Source organism: Ceratotherium simum, chromosome 5 (genome assembly GCF_057802395.1).
Source record: "Ceratotherium simum simum isolate JZ-2026a chromosome 5, ASM5780239v1, whole genome shotgun sequence".
Classification (NCBI taxonomy): domain Eukaryota; kingdom Metazoa; phylum Chordata; class Mammalia; order Perissodactyla; family Rhinocerotidae; genus Ceratotherium; species Ceratotherium simum.
The window spans coordinates 25,380,810-25,404,388 of NC_141904.1; the positions used below are offsets into that span (position 1 = coordinate 25,380,810).

Below are 23,579 nucleotides of genomic sequence, written 5' to 3' on the forward strand. Positions count from 1 at the left end.
GTAGAGACCAGCCACCAAAGCACCATTTCATGGGGCTGGGAACTATTAAATTACTAAGTTAATGGAAAGAGAGAGCTATGAACTTTGCTTTGTGTTCTAGGTTTAATAAGCTATTGTAAGAAGAGCTGCAACAATAATTCAGTGGCTTATGGGATATAGAAATGTATTTCCCTCTCACCTAATATTCTGGGGAGGACAATGAAGACTAGTAGGAAGAAGTTGGGGGAAGTAGTTCTCTTACAGAGTCATTTAAGGACTGAGACTGATAGTGGCTCTACCATCTTTAGTGGATGGCTTCTAAGGTCACTCTGTTCTTCTTCATGCCAGTCAGCAGAAATAGAAAAGCAAAGAGTATGAAAAAACTAATGTGCTCAATTTTATGGGCAAAGCATAAAATTTGCACTCAACACTCCACTTGCAAGAGCCTAGCCACATGACCACACTAGTTGCAAAGAGGGCTGGGAAGTGTCATTCAGTTACAATTCTATTACTCTGGAAAAAGGGGAATATGAATTTGGCGAACAGCTATCTTTTGCCATTATATTTTGCATGATGTATCCTAGAGTTGCATTACAGGGCTATTAGATCGAGGGGAAAAGAGAGAAGAAAAGCAAGATACTATTTTAAATATTAGATGCAATTTTCCCCATCATTTAACTTAAAGAGAATATGGGGTAATGTGTGAGATAGGTGACCACAGTCTTCGATGCCCTGAGTTGGTTTCAATTTTTGATATGAATGTGATTTTAGTATTTTGAGGAACCTACAACATGACCACTGGATGCAAGTCAACTGCTTTGTCTACTATTTAACTGAAGATGCCACAATCTCTTTTAATGCTGAAGGAAAAGGAGGCAGAGTGGACTTAATGAGAGATAATACACCGGGATGACATGCTTTATGGGTGATTCAAGTTCTTTTGGGTGTAATTTTGACTCTATGTGAATTACTCTTTACTCACTGACTTCAGAACCTAACAACAACATAATATGCAAATCTGCTACCTGCAAAATAAATTGCTTTTTCTCCACAGTCATTTAATAAGAGCTTTTTTACTGCATGTTTGAGATGTATTTCAAGGCTTGTGTATTACAAGACACCAAGCCAGTTTTTCCCAAGCAGTGAAGCCTATAGATAAGCAAAGGCAAGTAATTCACATGCTCATTAAAGGTATCACGTAAAAGAAAAGTAAGAGGAAGAATAGTGAACAGCTATGGAGAGTGATATTTGATCAGATCAGCCCCTGTCTTGAACACCATTGTTAAGATAATACAAATGAATCCTTATCACCAAGAGATGTATTTTCATAACAGATTGAAAATCTGAACTGACCATACACGAGAAAAGTCTGATAACAATTGAAATATACAGAATGCATGGCCAGTAGCAATCTTGAAGCAAGTTTGAGAGGCAGTTATGTTTGAATCTCTTGAATAGCAAAGAAGACATTCCTGCCTGCATTTAAATATGTATTCAGAATAGCATCAGTACTGATGGACATTCAAATGCTAAATAAACATACAGCATTAGCTTGGGTAATAGAATTCATCAAACCATCCCAAGTCAAGTTACATACTAGTGACCGCCAAATACCACATTTGCATTACTCAGTTGTTTGAATGAGGCCTCAGAAAACAACTTCTTGGAATAAAACCTTAGCTTTACAGTTTGTGTCAGTGTTAAGTCCTGAGTAACCTGAATTTTGTAGCACCTTCTGACTCTAGCCCTATAGAGATGATGTGGTTTTATCTATATTGCTAGAAAAACAGCAGTAAAACTATTTAAATGTAATAAAAGGTTAATTTGAAGACAAGACCTTTCTTGAGTACATGAGTGGATTGTTTTTAACAAATAGATGTATTTTTGTAAAATTTTATTTACTCATCTTTACATCAACAGCCAGTGCCCTATGAATAGTAGGTATAAAAACACAGAGTAGGTAGGTTTTGAGAGTTACATTTAGCTCTCTCTGGAATATCACTGAGAAGCTCTAGACACTACATTTCTATAAACAGATACAGGAGCAGTTTCTACTCTTCCCTCCAGAAATACTATTCAGTAAATAAAGGATAAACTTTGTAAGATCTTAAAAAGACTTTCAATGTGAAATATGAACAAATAGAAATAGCTGGTGTAGGGGGAAGAGGGAGAATCTCCCTCTGCCCTTTTCCTTAAGGTTCTTATGGCTGGCCAAATAATCAACAAGACAGGTTAGCAGGAGAAAATAATACCAAGTTTAATAACATGTATACATGGGAGAAGCTCAGAAATGAGCAACTTGTCCCTCTGTCTAAGCTGCTTGCTTAAGTATTGCAGCTAAAGGCGAGGAGCGTGTTGGGGGTGGGTAGTGGCCTGGGACTTCAGAGGGCAGGAGGACAATTCTTTTCGGGGTCATCTATAGATAATGTGGTCAGGGAGAGATAGAGTTTTTGATAAAAGAGGCTTGGTGCCTTTGCTATTGTAATCCCTATCCTACATTATCTTTACAGCCATTATGATAGAAGATCTGTTCCAGGAAGGAGCCACCATATCAAATTCTTTAGGCAGTTAATGGGGGAAGTCAAATGTCCTTCAGAGAAAACAATCAAGGTAAAGAGATATATTTCAGAGTGGCCGAATTTTGATCTCCTACACTGGCAATTTTGTTTCTTTTCAGGCTCTAGCTCTAATTGGTAACGCCTTTGACATCGTGCGTATCCAAGGGATAGATTTAACTTCCTGGAGCACGTCTTCCACTCTCTGACTATAACCCAGGTGCACTTTGGTATTAACAGGCTCTGGAATCCTCCTGACCTTTTCTAGTTCTGCTCTCTCTTGTTGAGTTCCACATGTAGGTATTTGAATTTTTAATTCTGCTTCCCTTGTGATTTCCCTTCTCAGCTTTGGTGATCCAGTTACCACAATGAATTCTTGGCTCTTAAATGCCTGGTGATATTGACTTGGCTTGTCGTTGGACCACTCTTTCAAACAACCCGGAAGGAGAATTAATACAACATAGACACCATTTAACTTCCCAACTTTCTGTTTGATTTCAGTGACCTGGACTATAACACAACTAAAGCAAAGAATTACTCTGTGCCTCAACTTTGGCATTATTGCCTGGTCCTACTCATACATTACTGAAATTAGTTGGGTGTGGCTTGATATTATTGATCCTTTTGTGATTTTTACTGTTCACAATGACTAAAAATAGACTGAATTATTGAAACCACAAGTAGAAATGCAATTCTGGCATAACAAATATATGGCACTTTCTACTGATGCATTCACAGGAATAGCTATGAATTTGTAATGTGCTTAAATGAGAATCTGTTTTCTCTTAAGCATGGTTCCATTACTTCAAATACTGAATATTTTATTCCATTTAGATTTTTTTTAGTATAACACTTCAGATTTGTGACTAGTCAACTCTTGCTTTAAAAGTCAAATATATTAGTCATAGTTTAAATACTCTTGAAAGTTCTTAAATATAGCTTGAACATATCTGTTTCTTACTGAGCTGGAAAAGCTGATATCTGACAGATAGGCCATTGCAACAAAATATGGAGATCAGAAAGAGATCTACATGTATATGATCACTTGGTTTGTGACAAAAGTGCCACTGAAATGCTTTGGGGAAATGATAATGTTTTCTAAAATGGTACTAGATCAATTAGATATCCATCTGGGAAAATATAAATCTTAACTCCATATACAAAATCAATTGCAGATGGGTTGTAGATTAATAACATTGGCATAGGCATAAATTACTTAAACAGAACACAACTCATAATCAGACTATATAATAACAATTCTTACAAATCAGTAAAAGGAGGGGAAACATATTTCATGACACTAAAATCCTGAACCAACACTTCATAAAAGAAGATATCCAAACATGCAATTAGTATGTGCTCATTATCATTAGGAAAATGAAAATAATTTCACCACCAGTAGAATGGCTCCAATAAAATTAAGAAAAAAAACAAATTACCAAGGGTTGGGGAAGATAAGGATCAACCTGAAATTTCATGCAATGTATAACAGAAATGTAAATTAGTACAGTCTCTCTGTTATACTCTTTGCCAGCATCTACTAAAATAAAATATATACTTACTTTATGACCCAGCAATTTGACTCATAGAATCAACAGACATACCCATACCTGTACAAGGAAAGGTACAGGTATTGTGTGTGTGCATATGTATGAATATAGATATACACACACACATATATATACACGCAACATATATTATATATACATATGTATATTTCTAAGAGCAATAACTGTAATAACCCAAACTGGAGACAATGAAAATTTTCATCAACAATAAAATTAAGAAGTGAATTTCTGTATAGTTATACAATGAAATACCATACAGCAATGAAATACTATACAGCAATGAATAGCAGTGAACATGGTACCACGTACCATACCAATACCATACCATACCATACCATACCACCAAATTGATGAAAATCACATATGCAATGTCTACTGCAAGAATACACAAGAGTACATGCTATATGATTCAAAATAAAAAGTTCCTAACTAATAATGCGAAATTAATCTATGGTAATTGGGACAACAGTGAGCTTTTGGAGGTTAATGACTGGACAGGAACACAAAGGAAGCTTCTGGTATACTGTTCTTAGTTATATCTCTATCCATTGGTGATGACAAAAATGGTCAGCTTTGGGAAAATTCATTGAGCTGCATTCTTAAGATTAGTGCATTTTATGGTATATATACAATTCTTGAAATAAAATGTTTTTTTGAAATATATTGAATAGCTTTGTATATAGCTAAATATACATAATATAAATATGCATAAAATGCTACATATTATCTTTTTATGACTCTAAAAATTACCTAAATTTCAAAAAGCAATTCATGGATATCACCAGAAGAATTCCCTTCTTAGGCTGGAAGAAGGAGATGAATTATAATAAACAATGTGCTGGTGGTAGCATACAGACAGATTCTGAGTATAAATTCCATCTCTACCACTTTCCAGTTTGGTAACTTTGGGCTAGTTAATTCTGAGTCTGTAACTTACCACTAAATGGACATAATACCTACTTCATAGTGACCATGTGAGCATCAAAATAGCTCATACATGTAAAGTACTTAATCCCTGTCACATAGTAAGAATTTAATAAATGTTAGCTATTATTATTTTTATTATTTTATTGTCATTTTAGCATCATTATATGCATCAGGTCTGTAAAGTAACAATAAAAATAATAGTGTTAATGTGTTACGCAACCTTAGATAAGTCATTCATTCTCCCTGTTTCTCGGTTTTGAAGCCTGTAGAGTGATAGTAGTAGTACTGTGAGTAGTAATAACAACAATGACAACTAATATCTGCTCAATGGTTCACAACCCAGGGATTCTAACTCCAGATTCTATACTGTTAGCCACTCTGTTATATAGCCTTGTAGGAATACCTATCAGTCAGGATGGGCTAGGGTCTGCTGTGGTAACAAGCAACCTCAAAGTCTCAGTGGGATATAACACAAAAGTTTATGTCTCACTCACGCTATGTGTCCATGTGGGTCAGCAGTGAGCTCTGCCTGTTGTAGCCACTCAGGAGCCCATGCTGATAGAGGCTCCATCTTGCCACGAACTTCCATGATCATCAAGGCAGGGAGAAGAAAATGTGAGGAACTGCACACTAGCTCTCAAAACTCTTGCCCGGAAGTGTTTCAGGCTACTCCTGCTCTCGTAATTTTAGCCAAAGCAAGTCACAGAGACACACTTTGTCTCTTCAAGTGGTGGGGAAACATAATCATACCAGCAGGTAGAGAGCCAGAAATATTCAGAAAACAAAACTAAAGACTATCACAAATACTAAGGATGTTATTTTCCTCAAATATGAAAATGAAGAAGAAAGTCCTAATTAAAATGTAAAGTGCTCTGTAACTATAAAGATCTTATATTTAATCTAAAGTTTTTCTCTCTACTGAGGATGTGTATGTTGGATTTCACATTGGGTCAAATATTAATTTTTTTAACACAGTTTTTGTTAGTTATCTCAGTCTTCATTAATTCTAAGCTTTGTTATTTGGATAATCAATATTTACTTCATATGAAATTAATAGACTCTGTTAATTTTTATCATTTTAATTAATTAATTCCTGACTGAATATTACAGATATGATAGTCCTTACATTTCCTATTGTACTTATGTTTGGAAATTTTACCGCCTGATAACTATATTATAGACAGAATAAGTATGCCAAGACTTTCTGTAATTAAGTAGCTATTCTTAAATAATGGTTTTTCAGTAGGTTTATGTTTAATCATTAAATTATTTTTATTAAAAATGATCCAATAATTCCAAAGTTCAATATCTAATTTAGGGTTACATATTACTGAAAAAGTGAATAATTTATAGGGAGCCAAAAGTGGCAGTTTTTACACATACCAATGTGCCTGTTACATAGAAGTCTTTAGATACAGTAAACTATATAATAAAATGAAAGCAAGGTACAAAGTCAATATAATAAAATAATTATTTGTGGACAACAAATGGGGGTTTAAATAGAGATCTACGGGGAGTGTGCACTGTCTCCTTTGACCTGCCAGCATATTCCTGGCTTGCTTATGCACCAAAAGGTGGAATGACATCAGATAATAAAAATATTCGAGCCCCTGGTTACCAGACAAAAGCATGCTTCTTTTAGATGCCTTGTCTGTCTCTGAGTGCCAGGGACCCTGCACTGGGCAGAGAGCGCAACAGGTCCTCAATAGCAATATTTTTATAGAACTACAGGATGTTGCAAAGCTGAGAAGTATAGCTATACTTTAGCTCTTCCAGTAAAGATTAGGAGCAGTCGCTTGGGAGCAATCTGTACGAAAAACAACGTGGAGGGATTTGAGTTAGTAAAAGTTCACTTCAGCTAATAGTAATGCAAGCGTTGTTTTTTTTAAGATCCCCTTAACAACTTACTAAGGCTCCATTACTAGAAGTGTTAAAACCAGTTCTAAATGTCTTACTAGAAGCATTACAGTCCCACCTGATTGGCAAAATTTTTAAAGTCGGATAACATCGTGTCGGTGAGACTGTGGAGTAATGAGAGCTCTGCAAACACTGCTGGTGGGAGTGTACGCAGTTGGTCTTCTCCTCCACTCTCGACAGGCTATGTCTGGGAATTAACTTTGTCCTTCTTGGTAGAAAAGGGAAGAGGGACACCTTTGAAAATGTATGCTGTTTTAGGCAAATAGGAGGAGGACTGGGAGCTTTTCTTAAATCTGCTTCTTCTCAATTACCTTCAGCTCAAAATAATTCTTATGCCAAAGTGGCATATTCTGGGTAGCATATTCTGCTATCCTTTGGTACCTTCCTTCCAAAAGGACAGTAGTCAACTACATGAGCAGTTTTCTTTTCTTTATTGTGTTCAAGACTTGAAAATCCCCTTTCAAAATAAAAACTGGTGGGGTGGCTTACTATGCAAAATGAACAAAAGTTCAGCCTGAAAAGAGGAAGAAGGAAAGGAGAAAGCTAAAGCCCAAATCCTATCTATCTTCCATGAGACTGTTATGAAAACCACCAAACAGAGAAAAGCCTTAGGACTGGGAAGAGGAAAACTGATTAGTAAGAGACAATGGAAAGAAATGGAGAGATTTACCCAGGGGACTGAGAGAACTTGATGACTAATCTCGAATATTTATGGAAAGGACTTTTAGGGGGGCAGGGCAATGTATTCTGTGTCACTGTAAGGACAAAACTGGAATGAAGGAGAGGGCATTACAAGGAGGAAGGCATCTATTTGAGGAAAGTAAGAACTACCTAATGGTGGATGGGTCAAACTAAGACAGTGCTCTCAAAAAGCAGAGGGCTCACCATTGCTGGAAGCATACAATGACTGGTTGACCACATCCTTATGAATGATGACATAGATGGGGTTCCGCATTCGAAGACACATTGGAATAGAGGACTTCTAGGTCTCTTTCCTTCTATATGGGTCCATGTGATGTTGATATTGAGGGTCTAAATCTATGGAAGTGTCCACCATGATAGTGTTGGCCACACTGCTACAAAACAAGCCAGTACAACATCAACCACCCCTCGACTCACCTGGTTGCCTTTACATTTTCTTTTAAATGTAATGCTCTTCAATACTGTTTTTCACTTAATCTGCTGCCCTATCTTTGCCATAAATCTCTCATTTTAAGGTAAGCAAGAGGGACAGATGCTAACAAGATGAGCAACAGTGGAGTGGTATGAATCTCATCCACCAATATTGGCAATCGATTATAGTCATTCTTAGGACTGTTAGTCTTTCAAGCCTGTTCATCAATCAGCCCTCAGTTATTCGTTCTTCCACACCTTTTAGGTCAAATTTGCTGTGACATCATACTGTGTTCAAAGGAGTGCCTCACAAGCAATGAAAAGACAGAGTATCTTTAGAATATTAGTTAGCAGCTGGTTTAGTTAAATCTCTCTCTACCCACGCTGTACAACGTTGATTAATTTTTAAAGAAATGGCTAAATGAAGATATTAATTATTTGTATGTGTGCGTATGCTCTCAAGCACACCATTATATTTTAATTTACTTTTTAATGAGTAAGCCAATATGATTTAAAAATTATTTCCCATCTGGCTTGCATGCTAATAAAGAAAAGAAATCTACTAATTTGTGCCATATTGAATGTAACCTTTTCTTTTCGTACTTTCTAATTACATAGTTCTCAAGGAAATCAAACTAGAGAAAATGGATTTAACCTTCCTGCTTTGTAGTCCTCATACATAGCCATGTAGTGTGGGAGAGAAATGAAACATTCATTTTTGGAGGTCTTAACGATGTGAAAACAGAACATGTACACAGCTATCTCTCTATTATTTGTCTTTATTTTAATCATGCTTATGTAAAACTGAAATACAACAAGAAAGCAAGTTGATTATCCTGCAAAATAATTAAGTGTCATCTGAATCATCAGAGAATTCAATTATATTATGCCTCATTTTGTTGGAGTATATTATGATCAAGTTTTTGGAAATTCTATAAACCACATAGAGTATGTATCATAATTCTCTATCACCCTCCTTATTTACTCATTCCACATGATACCAGCACCATGTGCCACAAGAGATTGGTTATGCCTGTACAAACACATGAGACATTAATGTTTCTGAATGGTAAATTCGTATGAATTAATTTGTTATGGTTTCAGAATATTTTTCCTGATTCAAACTGTGCGTGTATGTGTATTTAAGGACAATTGTGGATGTTGATAATGAATGAAGTTAACAAGAAAAATTACATATAAAAATTTGGGTCTTAAGGAATTTTCATGTATTTTTCAACATGAAGTTGAAAAACATTATACTCGTGCTTTCTAGATGTCTTAAAATGAAAGTCATACTGCTGCCTTTTAGGTGGGTAGTGGATTGTCTGGAGGAGACCAAATTCTTACTGTAACATTTGAATGAGTCACTGATTTAATTTGCCAAAAATGCAAAACTTTATGGGAAGTAAGACAACCACAGGGGGATGAGCAGTTGCAGCCAATGTTCATGAGGCTCAACTTTGCAACTATGATTCTCTTATGAGGGACGCCAGATCTAGAAGGCTCTTTTCTTCCTCATCACAATCTTATTTTATTCTATGCTTCCCTCGCTCTTAAAGAACTTGTACTAGCCATCCCTGCCCTTCCATTTAAGGGAATATTTACATTGATTTCTCCTGGTTCTTGAATAGCACCACCATGTCCTTATCAGTGGAGAGAAAGCAAAGCGAATTCTCAGTTGTCCTGGGACAAAAGCTTAGTCCTTGTATTTCCAGAATCAAAGACAGTTCATTTCCCCACATTCAATTCTGTGATTTCGATTTAATATTCTTTTACCTGGGTGATGCTGATGCTGAATTTAATCTAAGGGCGACAATCGGAAATGCGTTTCCCTGCACCAACCTATTGTTATTGCCTCTAAAATATATTTGAAAGTGCAGTAAATCTTTAAGATAATGGAAAGAAAATGGAATTGAGTGTCAAAAGATGTCCTGCCTCTCTACTGCTTGCTATCTTCATGACTTTAAGCAATCTCCTTAAAATCTGAGTCATTGCTAAAATGACAATGAGAGTAACAGACCTGAGAGACTTGCTTGGGAACCACACAAACAGATGAATGTGAAAATATGTTTTATAAGTCACAATACACCAGAACCATGTCTATTCTTATGCATATGACAAAAGTTTTTTTTTAAAAATCAGCAATTCAAAAATAATACTAATCACTTAATAAACGTACAGTCTTTGCACGACAATTGTACCATAGTCCTGGAAACATTAGAATACGATATATGTCTGGGTTTTTCCCCTGAGAGTAAGCATAAAAATATTCAAATATTTCAAAAATATATTTGTATCCATAGATTTAAAAACATAGCTTTTATTCTTTTACTATTATCATTGTTTGTGTATAAAGTCTTATAATTACTTCTTTTTAAACCTAAAATTAACATATCTTCTTTTCTTCCAATTAACTCAATTGAGTACCAAATTATTTTCTTAAAAGCTTTCTAAACTGATATTCTGTAATGACTCACGCAAGAAAATACCTTTTCTATTCAGAAGTCTGCACCTCTATTTTATTCTTTAGTCAACCACATAACTCACCACACAGCTTTAAAAATGTTTGCTGTATCAATCAACAACAGGCCAATCATTTCATTCATTCCTCCATTCAGGGAGTGCCCCAGGTATGTGGATGGTGGCAGTGGATTTTCTGTGACGCTTATGGTAGACCTGGTGATCAGTTTGTAAATATGTGAGAAATTTGTCCCTTCAATCTTATAATGAACTTACAGGCTTATCTCAGCCTGTGTTGTGGAAACCAAAGATCGCTAAAGGGCTTGGCAAACAACTCTTTGGATTTCTCACTCGTAAGGTGGAAACCTAAATACCTAACCTGAGCTTTCTTCTGGAAACCATGAAGTTGAAACCTCTGCTTTATTTCGACTGCTGGTGGCCTGACCTGTTAAATTGCTCTGCTAGTGCAGAAATACATGAGTCTAGAACGTTAAAGTAAAAGAATGAATAGTTCACACGCTACCGTAACAACCTCATGGCATTCCAGTGAACTCCCAGCTTCCTCTTGGTGGCCGTGCTATGATGATGCATTGCGACTTTGCCATGATGGCATTTTTACTCTGCAGTGGAAATCGCCTTGGGATTGTTTTCATCCTTTGTGAGCGGCTTATCCACTAGCTTCATCCTTTCATAGTCTCAATATTAACAGTGGAAGTAATTTAATGCTTTTATTTTTTGACAAAAATATGACTTTTAATAACGCCATTTAAATAAGTTATATCATTCACGAGAGACTTGAAAAATGATCTTTTTCTTGGAGTCACCTAGAACTTGCCTCCCGACCTGTAACATGACTGGTCTCTGTAAAGGCATCAAAACCGAAAGCACTGAATTGGAACTTAGGAGACTTGGATTTGGGTCTTGCTCTTTCACTAACTAGCTGGAGGGTTTAATCCTGTGCTTCAGTTGCATCATCTGTGTGACCCTGGGCAAATTACTCTCCTCCTTTTGTGCCTCAGTTTTCTTATCTGTAAAAGGGGATAACAAAAGTGCCTGCCTCTTACCGTTGTTGTAAAGAGTCAATGAGATTATTATTATAAAGGGCCTAGAACAGTACTAGGTTCATGCTAAGAACATATATGTTATCTATAATGCTGTAATAATAATCTGTTGTCATAATTCCTTTATTATCTCACCTTACAAGGCTATAATGAGAACCAAATGACGTAATAAATGTTGTATTAGTGTTTTTATTGCTGCATAGCAAGTTACCACAAATTCAGCAGCTTACAACAACACCCATAGAAACTTGTTATCTCATAGCATAGTTTCTCTAGGTCAGAAGTCCAGATCGAGCTTAACTGAATTCTCTGCTCAGGGCCTCACAACGCTGAAATCAAGGTGTCAGCTAAGCTGTGTTGCTTTCTGGAGCTCTGGATCCTCTCCCAAGCTCACGTGGCTGTCGAAAGAATTCATTTCCTTGTGGTTATAGGACTGAGGTCCCCATTTCTTGCTAGATGTCCACCAGGGTCCCTTCTCAAGAACTAGAGGCTGCCTGCCATTCCCTGCCGTGTGACCCTTTCCATAACATGGCATTTGCTTTCTTCCAGTCAAGAAAAGCATGTCTCACTGGCATCCAATCCCTTACCACTAGATGAAGAAAACTCTGCTTTAAAACGCTTATTTGATTGGGTCAGGCCACCCAGGATAATCTCCCTTTAACCATATAATGCAACCTGATCATGGCTTGATACCTCATCATGCTCACAGGTTCTACCCTCACTCAAGGGGAAGAGATCATATGAGAGTGAGGGTCATGGGAGGGGTGGGGGGTCATCTTAGAATTCTGCCTTCCACAAATGTGAATATGAAGTAAAAAGTAAAAATGATATACAAATATAGAGTGCACATTATTGTAATTTTTATCATTGTCATCATCATGATCATGATATCAACAAATTCTTAACCTCATACAACACTATTCCACTTATTTTCAATGGTTTAAATTAGCTGTAAAGAGTATTCCAATTCATCTAATAATTGTGTACGTCAGAGCTTAGCATTAGTTTTATAACTCCCTGAATTCCTATTCTCTTTGGGATATTTATTTCCCACATTCCCTCTTTTGATCTTTGAGTCACTGAATCATGGCAAGAACAAAGTCCCATGGAGAAATAGTTTTCTATTGGAGTCACCAGTCCATAAAATGTTTAACCGTTATCACCCTTACATATAGGTACCAAGGCTGAAATTCCCAAAGGCCTGGTTTTACTGACTCTAAAACAAATTAAGGAAAAGGTAATCTTTTCCAATGTTTTAATGAAATCTAACCCATGAACTAATATGACAGATTCAGAGATGTTTATTTGTAGGCAGCAAGATTGAGTTTAACATGATCCACATGGCTATGGCTTTGCCATTTGACCAGCTTTACATATATTGTAAAAAGTTCAATAAATAGATAATATAATATAAATATAAAATAAAAATATGATAAAACAATGATGTGGGGAAAGGTTGAAATCAATTCATCTCCCATTAAAATGAAATGGGGAATTTAACCTAGAAATACAGACAGGAAACTTCTGGTATTTTGTTAATACAGTGCCTTCAGGGCAGGGATGAATTCCATATCCATACAGAGATTAGTAAAACTTTTGTACATGGAATAAAGTAGTATTGTATAAAAAAAGAATACAAACTACAAAATACATCTGTGTTCAAAATCATCTCTGCCACTATTAGCAATATGATCATGGATGAGTTACTTTTCCTCACTGAGACCTCCTTAATACAGAGTTAATACTGTCTACTATAGAAGATGTTCTGAGGAGTAAGGGGAATAACCTATGCTGAGTTCTCAGGACACTATCTGGTACATAGCATTTAATAAGTGATGACAATTGTTATAGTTATTATTTTTTATTTTAATTGTGTTTAACATGTGGCCCCATGTCTGGAATGTATTAAGTGCTCAGAAAATATCTCTTTCTTCACCCTTCTTGAATACTTGTTTGTTGAGTTGAGCTGGATCTGTCAAGAGAGTAGTATGGATATTATCAATCTGAAATACATTAAGAGGTTACCCTTAGTCTAACTTTATTTAATTTTATACAATTTTCTTCCTCCCCTCCTTCTCCCTGCCTGCCTGCCTTTCTTCCTTCCATCCTCGTCTTTCTTTCTGCTTTCTCTCCTTCTTGCTTCCTTCTCTTTCTCTATGTTTTTTTCTCAAGCAGATATTATTTTAAATTTCCGAACAACCTATGTCAGCAAGTCTGGCCAGGTTATCTTTGAAGCAAGATCAATTTGCATTCACTACGTCACAACCTGGTTCATCATTGATTTAATCGCTGCCCTGCCTTTTGACCTCCTGTATGCTTTCAACGTCACAGTGGTGAGTAAAGAGCTCCCTTCCACATGACCTTGAAGGTTGGTTTTACCCCTGTGCTTATTTTTCACATGTTCAGGTTTTCCTTGTTTGTGGCAATTTGTGCGTCCAGGATTTTGTGCCCTCTTCAATACAGATGCCAAGGTGACCAATGAAATGCAGGCCAAATTCTCCACTGGAGGAAGTGACTTCCTTTTGAAATTTGCATTACCTGTTTCTAGTTACTTAAATACCTAGAACCAGGATATACAAAAAGCCTGAATTTATTATCAGTCTGACTCACTAAACAAATCCTTTGATAAGGAAACCATCTGTAGGAATATAAGCGTTACTTTATGTTACTGAGGCAGATATTTGCTTTGAGAATTTGGTGGAGAGTTTAAAGATTTCTTCTACGTTTATGACCTTTATGCTCTACCTCTAGAGTATTTCACTATTCATTGGCAAAACAAACAAGACTGATCAAGACAGAGAGAAATGCTGAAATTAAAATAAGAGAATTTAACCACTTCTTGGAAGCCCTTGTAAAAATGTTGGAGGGGGCAGAAACCTAAATGACACAATGACCAATATAAAGTTGAGAGTTCTCTTGAATTTTTGTTGATATTTGTAACGTCTCCTCTTTCTTCATCTAAAGCCTTTATCCTCATGTCTCATCACAGGAAAGAAAATATGCCCACTTTTAGTGGTAGCTATTGTTACTATTTAATCATTGATATTCTTAAAAGCATTAAGCACTCCCCTATAGAGAGAATTTTAGGGAAATATAACAGCATTTTTGGACCAGTGATGCAATTTGCTGCTGGAGTAACCAATTTTAGCAGGTAAAAATTTACCAAACATTAATTTAAATTAAATCTATTTCCTACTCAGTTGATAACCCCCTGTAGAAGTCGTATTCTCTGTCAAGAATTTAAAAGCATAGTTTTCAATATTAAACAAAGTGATCAATGTTTCAAATACATTCAAATACAGAATGAAGATTGAACTGTACTCCTGACTATTTAGTACAGATTTCTGCATTTGTTAATTGCTTGTACGATAGTATTTTTCTTTTCTTTTTCTTTCTTATCTCTTTTTTTAAAAAAAAAGTTGGAAAGTTGAGGGTGTCAATATCTTTAAGAGGTCCATAACTCAACTGAAAGGAAAGCTCTGGAGAAAAATCTGGTGTATAATACCAATCAGTGCTGCACTGAATTATTAACCAGGCTTTTTAAAATACTTTTTAAGATCGAATTTGACTAGATAAGTGTACTGTAATGAAAGCATAATGACTTCAAATAAGGCTTTTGCAAGACTGCAAAAAAAATACCCAAAAGCAGTGTGTAATTCACAAAATGCTGAAAAAAATTCCAAATTCTCCTAAAGAATTGTTAAATAAGTGGTGTTTAATAGACTCTGTTATAAATTAATTTACCCTTTTGATACTGAATACTAGTAATATTTTTTATATTCCATTTCTCTTTGGGTACTGAACAAATAGGATAATTTTAAATGTATACGTTATGTAATTATATTATAAAATATATACAAAATAAAAAATACATAACATATATTTATATATCATCTCATTGCCTAAAATTAACATGGATAAAGGATTTTTTAAAAAGTCTAATTCTCATTTTTTAATGAATTTTAAATACTTGTACACTTTTACTGTACTCCCTTCTTTCTTCATTCTGACTTGTGAAATCTGGCACAATGCTCTATAAAGAATGCAAGGGGTACGTCAATGTCTATATCCGAAAGAAAGAAAATGAGGAAGAAAGGAAGGAATTTCTCTCTTATCTGCTTTTCACAGGGGTGAGCATATGATCATTTAATGAACTGCCATGTAAACTTGTGATTCCCCCAAATAAGTTAGTCAGGATGAAATAGTCTATTTGAACAGAAAAACTTGTTCAAAGTATTATATTTACTTCCTAGGAAAATATAAGTTATGAGAAATAATTTATAAGTTATGCTATTGTTATACTGCACAGACTTACAAAAAGACAGGAAGAAACAAACAAATAAATAACCAACCAAAGGTGGTTTTCCAGATCTAAAATCTGTCCAGTTAGCGCATCTCCATAGATGACATTCAAAAATGCATTGCAACCATCAAAAATGTATTTTATGCTTTAACTTTGGCTTTGCCCACAATTGCTGATGGCAACTGTTTTCTATACAGCTCATTCATTTATTTATTAAAATCTACTGTGTATAAGTCACTGTGAAAGGCACTATGCAAGACAAAATCATGAATGAGGCATAGAAAGTGTGATAGGGTAAAAAGGCAAAAATATGAATCTTAGTTTTATCATTTACCATCTGAGTGACTTCCTTGGAGAAGTTAACATCAAAATAGGCCTAAAATGGGCATAAAAATTCCTGCAGGCTTTCCGAGCAGCCTAAAAAGGCAACATTTCTATAAAATACCTTGTTAAGCGTCTAACACCTAGAAAGACCTCAGTACATGTTAATTAGCTTTCTTCTCTCTCTCTTTCTCCTCCCTAGTTGATAGCCAGGAGGTGTCATGCCCACTTGGTAATATGGGAAACTGCCATTTGATAGGACATCTTGATGAATACATCACTGTCTTGTACCTGTCTGCAAGTAGCTTATAGTTCTCATCTGTGACAAATTTAGAGCAGCATCCCAAGACTAAAATGAATCCTTTCCTTTTTTCAGATTATATATTCCTATTAAAATCAAATATACCTCTTTCTTCTGTCATTCATCAAGAGCCAGAATTCACTGTTATAGTAGAAAGCTATTGACTCAGATGGGAGCAAGCATAATTTAAAAAAAAAGAAAAAATGCCAGCAAAATCACCAGAGCTGCCTCATCCTGGACTCTCAGGATCATGTCCCTTGTCCTTGCAGATGACTATTGTTCTCATGTAAGGGCAGCCCCACATTCTTCCCTCAAACATCCCCTTTCTGGTCAGAGAAAACAGGGTGACTGTCTGCATCAATATTATGTGCTCAGATAGTGTCTTAAACTGCTCAGGCTCATATAACAAAATATTGTAAACTGAGTAGTTTAAATAACAGAAATTTATTTCTCACAGTTCTGAAAGCTGGGAAGATCAAGGTTCCAGCTGATTTGTTTCTTGGTGAGGGCTCTCTTCCTGGCTGGTAGATGGCTGTCTTCTCATTATGTCCTCACATGCTGAGGGAAGGGGAGAGAAAGATGGTGCTCTCTGGTATCTTCTTCTAAGGGCACTAATCCCATCATGAGGACCCCAAACGTGCCCTTATCCAAACCTAATTACCTCCCAAAGGCCCCATCTCCAAGTGCCATCACATAGAGGGTGGGGGTTCAACATGAAATTTGGAGGGACGCAGTGCAGTCCATAGCAGATGTCTTCCTCCATTTGGGACATCTGCTGCAGGTTTCATTACAAAATTGTCTAGCAATTCATCTACCTGTAAAATAAACTCCACCCCCAGTAATTCCTCTAAGCTACAAAGTAGAGATTACAAAGTCCTAGCAGATGATCCTCCAGTTTATCACCTGGAGAAATGATAAATGAGAACTGGGCTATGAAGGAGAAGAAAATAAAACTGAGCACAGAAGAACGACAAAAATAAATAAAAGAGCACAGCTAACTAGCAAGTTCCTCAATTGACCTTATGATTTTATCTTTTTGAGTAGAGAATAATTCACAAGATTACAATTGAACACAATCTTATTGAATGTCTATTGTTACACTGAGCTTGGAGTGTTTTGTATCTTAACTTAATAATTTATCCTTTTATTCATTTAACACTATTTTTCAGCAGTTTTTGTCAGGCACTGTTCTAGGTACATTTTTCTTAGAGATAAGGGGCGATGGCTAGTAGAGGAAGGAACTAGAAGTCAATGACTCCAGCTAATTACAAAGGCAAACTTCCAAAAGATGCTGAACTTGCTTATGATTCTGTCTGTAAAGGAAAAATAGTTCTTAGGTTGGTCATACAAACCACTTCCTTCCACTCTATTTGTGGTTGTCCCCCCAAAATTAGATAAGGTCAAGGAATTTGTCAAACTCTATTTGCATGTAAGTTAATATTTTATTTGCCTTTTCTGTTTTAGAATGCTCTTTGAGGGTGTGAAAAGAGTGTATATTAGTGCACCACTTAGGTTGTTAGTGACATTGACTATTCTGGTGGACACCAATGGTGCACATTTTTCATTTGGGCCCTAAAATCAGGAAAATAACCCCTTAGCTACAAATCTATTGCTTTAGTGCATGCAAAGGCAGGACCTAGGAGATTTTTCAAAAATTTTGTTCCATTTGATTTTGGTTGCCTAAGCATGTTTGTTTGAGAGAGATCAGAAGGTGTACACTCAGGCAAATATCTTCTCTGTCTATTGGTAATGTTAGCAGGAAGATAGTATAGCACATGAGGCAGGAAGTGCTACTGGCACCTTTGAGAAGAACTTACTAAAGTTTTATAGGCCTAATTATTTAAAAAACAAACAAACAAAATGACCTAAGTTACTTTTATTATCGCTTCACAGGCTTCTACTTCAGTCCATACAAATTATTGCTATAAAGCATCTCCCTTTCATGAAGAGGGGAGGTGGGATTGAAAGAAAATGTGTGTAAGGGATGAAGACATCTTACATTCAATCGTGATACCATAATGTGTTTCAATTGTATATCAGGATATGTAAAATTATATTAAATCATCCAGGTAGAGAAAAAAAGATAAATCTTAGTTAAGGAAGATAAATATTTACTCAAAAAAATTAAATTGTCTTATGCTCCTTTGTCTTATCACTTCCTGATATAATATGTCAAGAACAAAGAAATGGTCATAAAAATGACCATAGTACTGGAATAATGATTATACTTAATTTCAAGAACTTTCCAGAATGGCTATAAGCTAAAGTAATGTCATGGCATGAAGTGAACCCATGAGCCAAATTGTGCTACTCTGTCTCCTACCACAGGTGTCTCTTGTGCATCTCCTGAAGACAGTACGGCTGCTGCGTCTTTTGCGTCTGCTGCAGAAGTTGGACCGTTATTCCCAACATAGCACAATCGTCCTGACTCTGCTCATGTCCATGTTTGCGCTCCTTGCACACTGGATGGCATGTATCTGGTATGTCATTGGAAAAATGGAGAGGGAAGACAACAGCCTTCTGAAGTGGGAAGTTGGTAAGGGCTTACATTTGTCGCATTTTCCGTTTTTAAGAAAAAAGGAAGATTGCTTAGAATTTAGAGGAGGTGAAAGATGAGTCTATATGTATGTCCTCTGACTGTCAATTTGTCTCATCTTTTTTGGAGGAGGGGAGGGTCTATGATACAAGTGATTTTTTTTTTTGAGAAAATTTTCTGGAGCAACCTTATATATTTTTTTCAGAGTTATGGGTTAGGCTTTCAATGAGTTAACTTTTCAGAATGACCAGCAAGGCTATAGAAGTTTTTAGATAAGAAATGTGTGACCTTATCTTGATATATCCAATGCAGGGGCAGTAATAGTAAATAACTGGGCAACTGGCCTATGGCCAATCATTACAATATTTTAAATCATAAGAAAATAATCACTTGTATTTGAAGGGGTGAGTTAATAGAAAAGATATCCCTACCATTGTTCTTTCAAAAAGAAACGGAGAGCTGTCATAATGACACACTTTCCACGTTTGGTATACTTTGAGAATTTGTGATGTAGAAAGAACTGGGTATGTACAAATATAATTTGCAAAATTTTGTGTCCCCATTGTACATGGGAGTGTAAGGGAGATTTTCCAAGTGTTACATCATTCTGCATAAATGAATCGGAAACGTTCTGCATGTGAACACCTTTTTTAACTTATGTCAACCAAATGAACTTAATAAAAAATGAAAAGTCTGAAGCTATAACCCTCTATCCTAAAATGTCTGCATTCTTCTCACAGTCATTCCCTTTAGAGAATTGTCATAGTACTCTATGTAGGATTTTTTTGTCGTAATCTGCCATTTAATCCAAAGAATGTGTTTCTTGGTTGGCTAGAAAACTCTTCACTTATCTTCTCCTCCAAAAGTCAATCTTGAACTTTTGAAAGAAGCTCAGACCTTTGCACAGAGGTAAAGCCACAAGGGATTCCCAAGAGATAAAAATGCTCTAACCTTTCATACCAGCACTTAGTGGCAGAATACATTTGGAACATCCCTGGGTTGGCTCTCATAAATGCCACTCTTCCACCATATGGTGTTTACAGAGCCTTCAAAAGGCATCTTTGGAAAATGTGCTGAAGACTTTAAGAAAGCAGGTTCAAGAGAGTGAATCTCCTGCCTACATTCTTAAAAATGCTCCTACACATATCAATTTTGACCCTGAGCTACACAAATCAGCTGATATATTCTGATAATTTTCATCTCAGAATGGTTTTCTTATCTTTTATCAAAGCACTTTTACTGTGCCTTGCTGTGGACCTCAATTCTCAGAAATGAAGTAATGGGAAAAATAAAACTGCAAATTGAGAGCAAAAATATCCCACATAAAGAGAATATGAGATGAGAGAGAGAGAGAGTGAGAGGTGGGGGGAAAGAGAAGAGTAGACTAAAAGGAGGATCAAAATCTAGATTGTACTTGGATTAAAATATTTTCCATCCTTCAATACTGTTTCCCTTTCTATAACTTTGTCCTGAAGGCTGCCCCATCACATGCTCTAGTGTAGTCTTGACGGTGTTCAGTGAATTACAGCGTTAGGTCTCTGACCTTTGTTTTGAATCCATATTAAAAATCTGACTTGTGGTCAGCCACCTGATTCCTTTTGGAACGTGACCTAATTTCCTTTGGGCCCAGACCTGTACACTCATTTTAATTTGTAAGGCTTGTCTAGTCTGCGAGTCTCCAGATGGAGAAATTCAGCTTACTCACACTCTCAAATTTAGTTATATGAGGAAAGCTTTTTGTTTCGCTTCCAACATGCCAGTCCTGCTGCAGACATACAAAATAGCTGTTGTTTTTCTTCCCACAAACATGCAGAGCTGTTTATTTTCTAAGAAAAAAGAAGCCAACCACCTGAACTGCTTCTGTATTGCCCCCTGCCACTCCTATTCTTGGTCCTAGTGTTATGGTTCAGTATAATGAGCTGGGGCTAGTGAGCTGGAAGTCAACCCACAAAGAGAGCATTGGCCTAATAGAATGGTGGGAAGAACATTGGGTTGGGGGCAATGGGTCTCTTCTATCATCATGGCTCCACCACTAACCAACTGTGAGATTTGCAATAATTTTGTTCACCTATCTAGCCTCAGTTTCCTTATCTACAACATGAGAAAACTCGGTATATAGCTTGAAAGTCTATTTCAGGTTCCATGATTTATGACTTTAATGGAAGAACAAACCCAGTATTGTGTACTTAATATACCTATCTATTTTTTATCATAACTCAGTGTCCACATGGTTTCATCAGTAGCAAACTTCTAATGTCAACAAGTTTAAAGAAAAGGGATATTTCAGGAAGTACATTCTATGATCATAGCATGTCAAGTTATTGATATGTTTTACTCAGTTGTGATAAAAATAACTGAACATTTATCTTTAGAGTATTAGATTTCCTGTCCAAACACATTTTGAGATATGATCGGGAAGGTAGTGTTTGTTGATATTGGGTTTATAGGCTTGGCTACAAGGACTTTCCCCTCCCCTAAAATTACTTGCATCATTTATTCATTTGAAACATTCTCCAGCTGAGATTGGACACAAATTAAATAATTACGACCTTCCCTGCCTAATTTTATAATGAAACAGCTGAGAGTCTAGGCTAATTTAGTTTTTACTATGTAATTCGTCCACTAATAATATGTTTTACCTTTTTGAGTCCAATTATAATGAATCAAAAACCTCACTACACAAATAAAACTTGGTTAGAGAACACGTTGGTCTTTATGTTGTGACTAATGTTAGATGTATAGAACAGATTCATCTTCCAAAGGGAAAAAACAGAACATTCCTTTCTTATCATTGTTAATTGCCTCTAAATGATTTTTTTATCCATTTTGTCCTTGGCACCCTACTACTTATAGCTAGAGAGAGTTCCAATACTTTGTATCAGACCAAATCAAAGTTAATCTTTAAACAACGTCATAGTGTCACTTCTCTCTAAGACATCTATTTTTAGAAGGAAGACTACTCCTAGACTAACTATATCAGAGGCTGATTATGAACTGATTTGCCTGGTATTATATTTTACTTTATGTTTTTATATGTTTCTATACTGTATTTTAAGGAATTTGAGATTTGGCTTATTGTTTCACAGAATTTTAGACCTGGGAGGACCTTAGTCCAACTCTTTGATTTTATGGCCAGAAATCAGGCTCTAGGTCACAGAAGCTCCTTGCGGAAGGGGTTGTTGTCTGTTGTGTCCACTGCTGTATTTCCACTGTGGTGTATAGTTCCTGACACATGGCAATTGTGCAAAAAAAAAATTGTTAAATAAATCAATCTTCAAATCATTCAGTTACTAAATGACAATCATTAGACAAGAACCTAGATGTCCTAACTCCTTGTGTAGAACTCCTTCTAATAATTCTGAATATTATGAAATTATAGGGAATGGCTATCTGGCAAATTCTTTCTGGCAGGAAGATTGAAAGGAGAAGAACAAATAGAGTGATCACATAAGATTTGGTCATGCATTCAAAAAATATATTCGAGTGTTCACTGCGTGCTTGGTCCTGTGTTAGGCACTGGAGATACCAGAACAAATAATATACTTAATGCCATGGAGCTTCAAGTCCAACAGGAAAAATAGACAAATAATTCAATGAATATATCACAGTGTGATACATTCTATAACAGGAACATGCATAAAGGAGTGGCAACTAAATCTAACTAGAATATCAGCAAAGGCTTTTCTGCGATGAGCTGAGTTTGAAGGATGAATAGGTCTTATCTCTACAGATGCTGAGGAATGGGCATGTGTGACAGCAGAGACATGACTGCATGAAGCAGCTCACTAGAACCAGCATAAACGGTGAATGGGGGCAGGTGGATGGGAGTAAGGCTATGAACTAAGTAGTTAGGTAAGTAGGTAAGCAGGGTAAGTAGTTAGGGACCAGATCTTTAAAGACTGTTCATGCTAAGCTTTAGAGTTTGGACTTCATCCTAAGGCTACGAGACATAAAATTCTCTCTTGGGCAGTGATCCTTTGAATATAGAACACCGGGAAACAAGGGGAGATGTTTTTCTCTGCTTCATTTTCAGTATCTGTAAAATGCCAATAGTAATAGTGCTTACCTCATTGGGGTTTCCAGTATTAAATTAGGCAATCTATATGAAACATTTAGCACTGGGCCTGGCACCAAGTAACTGCTCAGTAAATAGAAGCTATTTTAACCATGGTTACCATTTCTTTATGACAATTACTTCTAATAAAGAAAGTACTATGAGCTGTGACTGGTGATACCTACCATTTTATATGGGAAGATTATTAAGAAATGGCTTAAAAAGTGTTACCTTCAAGGTTTAGTTGTAGTGCTGGACAACAAATTATATCCTTTTGTGTAATTTCAACATAATGTATTTGCCCAAACTTTTTATTTGAGTCAGCCTCTGAAAAATTAGTAATTTTCACATAGCCTCATAATTGCACACCTATAGGAGATTTCACCTTCAAGGCTAATATGGGAGACAGGTCCAACATCCACCCTACAAGCTTGTTGGGATATATCAAACTTTTATGGAATTTAGATAATGCTTCAAAGGCAAG

At 36.1% G+C, this 23,579-nt stretch overlaps 1 protein-coding gene across 1 annotated transcript in view; it reads left to right on the plus strand.

Annotated features, from left to right (window-relative positions):
* KCNH8 (potassium voltage-gated channel subfamily H member 8) overlaps nucleotides 1-23,579 on the plus strand; it is a 369,427-nt gene that overhangs the window by 223,132 nt on the left and 122,716 nt on the right. Inside the window, exons 6-7 of the mRNA XM_004419411.3 lie at nucleotides 13,756-13,913; nucleotides 18,834-19,041. Of these exons, the coding sequence (XP_004419468.1) occupies nucleotides 13,756-13,913; nucleotides 18,834-19,041 (366 nt within the window). The remainder of the gene's footprint in view (nucleotides 1-13,755; nucleotides 13,914-18,833; nucleotides 19,042-23,579) is intronic.